Below are 8271 nucleotides of genomic sequence, written 5' to 3'. Positions count from 1 at the left end.
TCTAGTCCTTCACCATCTAACATGAATGTAAAAATTGTAATTTGAACAATTGTTGAAACTATAGACAAGGAATGATGAATGAATGATTTAATCATGTAAATTATTAATTTAAATAATGGCTAATCATAAGTAGGACTAGATGCATGACAAAATAAGTATACTATTTTCTTTTTCTTTTTTTCTTAATTTTAGAGATTTAAGCATTTAATATTGTAATTGTTTTAGATCTCAAGTTCAAAAACTTGACCTGAGCTCAAGTTTGAGCTTGATATTAAGCTTGAGTTTAGCTTGACTAATTAATAAAGCCAAGTCAAGCTCAAGCTTTTTGGCTTTCCTACGAGCTCAAGCTCAAGCTCAAACACTATTTTTAGACTTGTCACAAGCTCAAGCCAAGTTCGAGCTTTTGATTTTTCCTAATGAGCCAAGTTTGAACATAAACTACTCGACAAAACTCAGCTCGTTTACAGCCCTAAGCAAAACTAACCCGTCCAATTCAACTCGTTAAGTTGAGTCAAATTTTAGGGGTTAGTTGGATTGTTAAAATATTTTTAGGAGTTGGGGTGCAAGTTAGTAGATTTACAAATCTATTTAATCCAACCTGACCCACTTATATTTAATATATATCTAAAAAATATATTATATCATTTTATGTCATTTACTCTTTTGTTTATCAATGAAGTTGGGATAGAGTATCTAAGAAATATATTATATAATTTTATATCATTTACTCTTTTGTTTATCAACAAAGTTGGGATAGAATTGTGAGTTCTAATTAGTTTAACTGGTAAAATCTTTGATGGTTATATTAGAAATCTAGGTTTTTCTAAAAACTGATTAGTATCTTAGTCTGATGATAAATAGCTATCATCAGGAGCGAATACTATAAATTAAAACTTTCTTTAAAAAAAAAAAATAAAAAATTAGGATAGAACTATATGATATCCTACTAACTTTGAAATATTTATAAAATAGTTTGTGCACATGTTTATTAGGTTATAAATTTGTTCTTATTTATATTGGTATTATTTTAAAACTCAGATAAATAAAAAATTGACCAAACTGATCCAAGTGAGTTGGACCCTAAGATGGGTTGGATTTTTTTCAACCCAACTCAAGCACATCCTACGGGCCAGATCATTTCTATCCAGGCCTTTCATTTGTCAGTCACTAAAACATCTGACACAGTCCGTAACTCCATCGTTTCCGCCCAAAATTCAAAACGAACGGTAGCTTCTCCCAGTTCCCTCCCTCCCACCACTCTCAAAACACAAAAAATTTGGAAAAAAAAAAAAAAAAGAATCAGAAGAGTCTCAGTAAATGGAGAAGCGACTCCGTTCCTCTCTCCAATCCTCAGCCGAAGAGTTCCTCTCCTTAGCCCAAAAACAAAGCCTCAAATCCTCAAAACCCATTCTCAAATCCCTAATTCACAAAATCACTCCCAATTCAGACCTCTCTTCCTCTCTCCCCATCTCTCTCCACCGCTCCATTTCTCACTCCATCCAATCCTTCCAGAAGCTTCTACAACCTAACCCTAGAAGAAGCCCTAACCCTAGCCCCTCCAAGTCTCCTCCTACAAAGCGACACCGAAGATCTTCGCGCCATTCCAAGACGCCGGTGGACCCCGAACCCGACCGCCATGAATTCGATGTTGGCAAAGAAAAGAAGAAGCTTCTCAAGGACCTTGAAATTCTCGCGTATAACGCGGTTCTATGCGTCACGCACCCCAAAAAGGCGTTCTCGCCGTCCGATCTGCTCCCCGGAGTTCGCGCATTGCACGATAATTTGATTCTCTTTGATTCGGATTCGGTTCTGTTATCGGAGATAGCGAATTTGTGCGAGGAGTGGTGGAAGGAGAATTTGCCAGGGAGAGAGACTTTGATTTCTCAGTCTCTACCTTTCTTGCTCTCCAAGTCACTGACGTTGAAGAGGAAAGTGGATCTTCACAGAGTGTATTCGCTTCGCGAGGCGTTTGCATTGTTCGATTACGAGGACGAGAGCATCGAGGACTTGAAGCTCTTGCTGATTCGGTGTGTGATTGCGCCGCTGTATTTGAAAACCGACGATGGGAGGCGGTTCTTGGCGTTTGTGTTTGGGCTGAGCAATCAGCTTGTGAAGGAAATGTTGGCTATGATTCGGTCTCAGATTCCGTTTGGGCGTAAATCGATGCTTGAGGCGTATGGGGATATACTGTTTCGGGCTTGGAAAGCCGCAGAAGGGGATTCCAAGGGTGAGCTTGAGGATGGTTTTTTGCAGGGTTTGATTGATGGTGCGATACACGCGAGTTCACCAGCATTGGCTGCATCTATTAGGAGGGTTTTGGGAGGGTTTATAAGCCAGCGGACCACCGAGGGGGTCGAGAAACTTCTTTTTAGGCTTACTGAGCCAGTGATTTTTCGGTCTCTACAGGTAGCTGTTTTCCTTCTTTAGTAAATTTCTGATTATTGAAGATAGTGTTCATGAATTATATGATCCTGTGATAATATAGTGGGGATGATAGTTAATAGTTTAGTATATTTGTATGCCATAATGATTGAATTTGTTTTATTGCATATAATGATAGAATTTAAACTTCTTGGCAAATGAAGTCGTTAATTTGATGGAGTCAATGATGTCATTACTTGCCCGCATAATCTAGGAGACCAGGCAGCAAACATATTTAAAGCATTTCATGAAAAGGACAGTTGTACTACACATTCCTTGTACCTAAATATGGGTCTGATATGTAGTATATTGGGTGCGCTGAATAATTTCACCATGTGAAGGACGCTTCCATAATTGCCAGAGAATCTGGTTGGGATTAAATTGGTATCCTGTGTTTGTTGGATTAAGTACCTCAGTGGCAGTTTTGTATTAACTAGTGAATTCCTGGGCCTGGTTGGTCTTTGTGGTCAACAAATCAACACGATGTTGGCTTAGCAGGGTCTCTACTCACAAATTTATTTGATATCTCAAATCTATCTGATTCATGGGTTGTTTTGAATCAACTTGTGTTTGACCATGCTATGTTTCTGTTCGACAGGTTGCAAATTCTAATGTTCGCCAAAATGCATTGCATTTGCTTTTGGACATGTTTCCTCTAGAAGATCCTGATAGCACAAAAGAGGTGAAAGATACATTACTTGATAAACAGTTCTTTTTGTTGGAGAGATTACTTGCGGATGATTGTCCGGATGTAAGAGTAGTGGCAGTGGAAGGTTCCTGCCGCATCCTTCATTTATTTTGGGAAATCATACCTTCAGCATCCATAACAAAGACAATTACAAAAATTTTTGATGACATGTCACATGATATATGCATTGAGGTTAGGCTCTCCACATTGAATGGTATCATTTATTTGCTTGGAAATCCCCAATCTCATGAAATTCTTAAAGTGCTTCTACCAAGATTGGGGCATCTAATGCTGGATAACACTGTTTCCACACGAGCAGCTGTAGCAGATCTCCTCCTTCTTATAAGGGATATTCGAAATTTTCAGTTTCATAAGGTATACTGTACTCTTTAAGATCAAACACCATTATGCAGTGGTTGTTTCTGATGCCTTTATCCATATTGGTTGGTTGATTATCTTCTCTATATTTCTCTGCAGGTGGTAGTGCTGGATGTATTATTAACTACTCTTGTGAATGATCAACCTCTTGTTGCTCAGAAAATCACAAAATTGCTTATACCATCATACTTTCCCTCAAAAGTACCTGTTGAAGAGGCATGCAGTCGCTGCATTACACTAATAAAAAGGTCTCCCATGGCTGGAGCAAGGTTTTGTGAATTTGCTGTATCAGAAGGGGCATCCCTTAAGTCTCTCATGGAACTCTTTAGAGTATTCATCAGCTTGATCTTGTCACCTGATAAGCTAGATGCAGATCAGATGGAGGGTTTACTTGTTGCTGCATCCTACCTTTGCAACAGCCTAGCAAGTGAGCCATGTTACAAATGTGCCCTAAACAAGTTACTTGCTGGTGAAAAAGTGAAGTTCTTGTTTGCTGCTGCCTCTACTGCACGTGCTCAATCTTCTGTAATTAAAATCGTTTCCACCATTTCTCCAGATGAAGCAGCTGGGCTTTTTGAAGAATGCATGGGTTTAGTTACTAATTGTAGTGGTATATCAGATAATGTGGAAAGGCAAGCTGAAGTGAGGTCTGCGCACAAGTTGTTCCTGTCTTGTGATGGATTTGATGATATGTTTGAAGCTCTAACAGTGCGTTTGCAGAAAACTGCCTACCGTTGCCATATAAAATTTGGAACTGAAATACCAAAGAACAGTTTTTCCTCCACAAAAAGGAAGAAATCTATGTCTTCTGGAAAAATTTCAGCTAAATGGAAATGTGTCGGTGGAAAGAAGGCATTTGATTTTGAGAAGGATTATTCCATTGCTGTTGGAATAGCGTGGCAAATCAGGGACTTGCTTATATCAGAGGATTCTCGGAAGGCTATATTGGGGTCTCAAACTCTAGAACTATCATTTATTGCTTTAAAGATCATATCTGAAGTCAGCATCGTGCAGTGCATGCACTGCGAATACATGGACACATCTCCCATTCTGGCATATACAGTTCTCGCTCTGCATATGACTCTTCAAAATGTTAGCATAAGTAGTCAAAAAGATTGTGGTACTAGGAAAAATAGTACTGATTCCTCAAGATCACTTCCGGAGGCAAGTATTTTTTATTTATTTTTAATGCTGGTTTTGAACACTCAGAAATATGTTGTTGCTGATGGGCTCCTAAGTCCTAACCCAATTATCTGTTTCAGCTGACAGTGTTGGACCAGACAATGGATCACATGCTAAACTGTACAGAGAAGCTACTTGGAGCAGGTGACTCTGGAAAGTACAGCAAATCACCCTCAGAACTTGGGCAAGCTAACAGTAAGATAGCCAGTAGCCATCGACGAGGAAACAAAGAGCCTCAAACAGATGCCTCTAGTCCAAGTGCTCATGGTAAGCAATTATGGATAGGTCACAAATTGCTAGATTATATGCACTTATGCACATATGGAAGTTGGTTGTTAGTTCTATCATATGACATGATGAAAAGTATTTTTTTGACACTTCTTTCTGGTGAAATAGAGATAGATCTTTGGATAACTTCAGAGGATGTATGCAAACAGTATTAGTGTTTGGTTCTTAACAGAAAGGTAGTGGTATGAACCGACTCCATATAATGTGAGTGCTGCACGTCATCCCTACTTGGACTATTATTGTCAATTACTTTCTCTCCCCGTTGGAGTTTGTGGTTCAACCCTTCAAAATTACCAGCAACACTTGCGTCTAGAGAATTGATGAGGATAGATTTTTAATTTTGTTTTTGAGGATCATGAGGATGGCTATGATAGAGGTTAGCGCAGTTGCATATTTAGAATTCAGTATTCTTAAATATTTTGTGGGCTCATTTGTCTCTCTCTCCAGTCTCTATGGCAATGACTTTTGAGTCCTCATGTAGGTTACTAAAAAAAGGTTGTACTCAAATGCATAAAGCTCTCCCACTTCTATGGGGTCTAGCAGAGGGGATTTATAAGCAGCTTTTTATTTTTTAATGAGAATTTGATTCTCAGACTTGAACTTGTAACATGTCACTTTGGGTGGAAGGCATTTGCCATTGCATCAAGGCTCAACCTCTTGTTTAGTACTAATCCAAAAAAGAAAATTTTGTTTACAAATATTTTGTTCATTGTGTTTGACAATAGAAAAGTATAGAACCAACTGCCACTCTTCTATAGTAGAGGTAGGAAATGCTCATTGTAGTTGAGTACTTATATCACATTGGATAATTTGGTAGTTAATTCTCTCATATTCCAGTCATTCGGGAAAGTTGTATAATTTTGTAAACTATGATGAGTTTAGAATAAGGTCCTACTTTTCACCTGCATGTGCACTATGTTTTTCTAAAAATCAAATCATATTTTAGTTCTTTAATGTAGAGCTGTCTTATATATAAGTGACCACAAAAGAGCTCTAATGCTCTTTTGGGGTTTTTTTTGGGGGGGGGGGGGGAAGGGGAGAAATGGGGTGTCTGGAAAGCCACTAAAAAGGAGCTTTATTAAAAGGTCCTTAAAGCTATGGCTAAAGGTGAAATTTGAAACTTCTAGGAAAAAGCTCTACAATTCACTGTTCATGTTTTATAAATTCAGAATTTTAAAGAACTATTCACTGTAATCTCCCAAGCACTCAAAGATTTATTACTAATACTCAATGTTTAAAGCTTTCGCGACATTGCCAGATGAGCACTAATAGTTTTGTAATTTCTTGTAGATTCTTCCAATATTGAACAAAAAAGAGTACTAATTAAAGTGAAGATGCTTACTGCAAGTCTTAAGTTCATGGTTGATGCCGCTATGATGGGTTTTCTTTCTCACTATTATGGACAGTTGTTAAAGTTCACATCAAGATATGTACAATACATCATTTCCGCTTTAGGGCAACAATCTCATGACCAATTTCAGTTTGAGGAGGAAGATTTGAAAGATATAGTTCTGTGTGTGAAGAGCTCCTTCACCTATGCAGCGAAGTTGCTTAATCTAGTTCACAGAGCTGTCAGTGAAGCTTCACCACTTCCTCCTGAAGCTTTTGATGTTGCCAGCAATTTGCTTGATCTAATCACCTCAATTGAATTGCACTTGGGCTCTGGTAAAGCAGCAAGTCTTGTTGCCGCAGCAAAGCCTTGGTTGCCCGATTTGATTCTGGCATTAGGATCCGGGAACATACTGAAAGAGACTCAAGGAGAAGGGATTCATTTTCATGCATCTGATCACATTAAGGTCCATTTTCCATCATTTCTTTTGAGTTTAGCAAGGACTGAGCTTAGTGAAATGAGTGAAGTTAGCCCAGAAAAGGATGACGATGGCAGAGTTTCTGAATCTGAGGACTTTCCAGTTTTCAAGAAACTTCTTGGAATGATTGTTACATTGCTAAAAGGAAATCCTAACGTACTGGATGCAGTTGGGGTGATTTTCTTAACTGGCTCGGTAGTTGGGCTTGAGAGGAAAGACTTTGGGTTGGTATTGGGACCCGTACACTTTGTTTGTATGAAGTTATTTAGTCGAGATGACAAAGAGTGGGGTGATATGATGTTGGCTTCTCTGCAAGAAATCTATCCTCAAATAGAGAGAGAACTAGAAGAAGAAAATGACGAAGATGGAAGGCAGAAATTACATAGTGCAAAGGAGTTACTTGAACCTGTTTGGATGTATCATATTTATGAAACAGGGAGGGTTGCAATGATGGAATAGTAGACGGACTCCAAATTTTATGAGAGGAATATGTGCTCTGATCTTTTATTTATTTTAATAATTATTTTTATTCAAAGAAAATTAAAATATGATGCATGACTTTTTACCTTACTGGTTGACTCAAGAAAGGACCAAATCTCAAAGAGTTCTGATCAATATCGGTATCAATATATTAAAAAGATAAAAGTCTAACATTTCAAACTATTTTATTCAATTTTAAAAATTTAATTATTAAATTGTATGTTTTTTTTTTATGTTTTTAACATGCATATTAAATTTCGCTTAAATTAAATATATTTACTATTTAATCAATAAACTTCTTTTTAATATAAAATATATAGTGAGAAGTAAAAACATATAATCTAACGGTTAGATTTTCAAATTTTTTCAATAAAAATATATAAGAGTTTAAAGAATCTTTTCCATATTGATATATGAGGATTTGTGCTCCTGAGATTTTCTTATTTAGGTTTCCACTTTGGCATATGTTGTATTTATATTAAAGTATTAATTTATTAAATTAGTCAACAGCGTAGATATATATATATATTAATTATCTATAGTTGTGTGTTAATTATTTATATTAGAGGAATTTATATGATTATATTTGTAAATTTTATATAAGATTTTTTTTGAAATAATAATAATAATAGATTTAGAATATGACATTCTTTCTCATGTTTAGCTATTTTGACAATGATTGACACAAAAATCAAAAAGTTAATATTTGTGAATTCACTAAAATTAGTTTTAACGAGTGGTAAATGAACCAAGTTGTTTATGAATAACTCGAGAAAAAGCTTGTTCATATTTGTTTGTTTAGCAAACAAGCCAAGCTCAAGTTCAAGTTTAGACTTGACTATTAAATAAGTCAAGCTCAAAAATAATAATGCTTATGAAAAAATTCATGAGCATGTAGGCTTGATTCAAATATATTAAAAATATACATGTCCAAAAATATACTTATGTAAACTTGAGAATAGATTGTGTAAGTCGATAACTAGGTTCATATAATATCAAATTTGTGTTTGTAGTTTATTGATAATA

General features: G+C 36.4%; 1 protein-coding gene across 1 annotated transcript; it reads left to right on the top strand.

The window, feature by feature from the left end:
• The first annotated feature begins 1286 nt into the window (after positions 1-1286).
• Positions 1287-7247, top strand: LOC142623776 (uncharacterized). The gene is made up of 5 exons (XM_075797232.1): positions 1287-2406; positions 3020-3484; positions 3587-4651; positions 4750-4936; positions 6248-7247. Exons 1-5 carry the CDS (start codon positions 1318-1320, stop codon positions 7222-7224), a joined length of 3783 nt encoding a protein of 1260 aa, XP_075653347.1. The 5' UTR covers positions 1287-1317; the 3' UTR covers positions 7225-7247.
• The last annotated feature ends 1024 nt before the right edge of the window (positions 7248-8271 follow it).

The sequence above is a fragment of the Castanea sativa genome, chromosome 2 (genome assembly GCF_040712315.1).
Source record: "Castanea sativa cultivar Marrone di Chiusa Pesio chromosome 2, ASM4071231v1".
Classification (NCBI taxonomy): domain Eukaryota; kingdom Viridiplantae; phylum Streptophyta; class Magnoliopsida; order Fagales; family Fagaceae; genus Castanea; species Castanea sativa.
The sequence above is the reverse complement of the archived record's forward strand: the minus strand, read 5'-3'. Positions and strand labels throughout refer to the sequence as shown.

Excerpts from the sequence above, each read along its gene's own strand:
- LOC142623776 (XM_075797232.1), top strand. The coding sequence starts at position 1,318 with ATGGAGAAGCGACTCCGTTCCTCTCTCCAATCCTCAGCCGAAGAGTTC. Across the intron at positions 2,407-3,019 it reads TGATTTTTCGGTCTCTACAG|GTTGCAAATTCTAATGTTCG; the intron begins GTAGCTGTTTTC and ends TCTGTTCGACAG. Across the intron at positions 3,485-3,586 it reads GAAATTTTCAGTTTCATAAG|GTGGTAGTGCTGGATGTATT; the intron begins GTATACTGTACT and ends ATTTCTCTGCAG.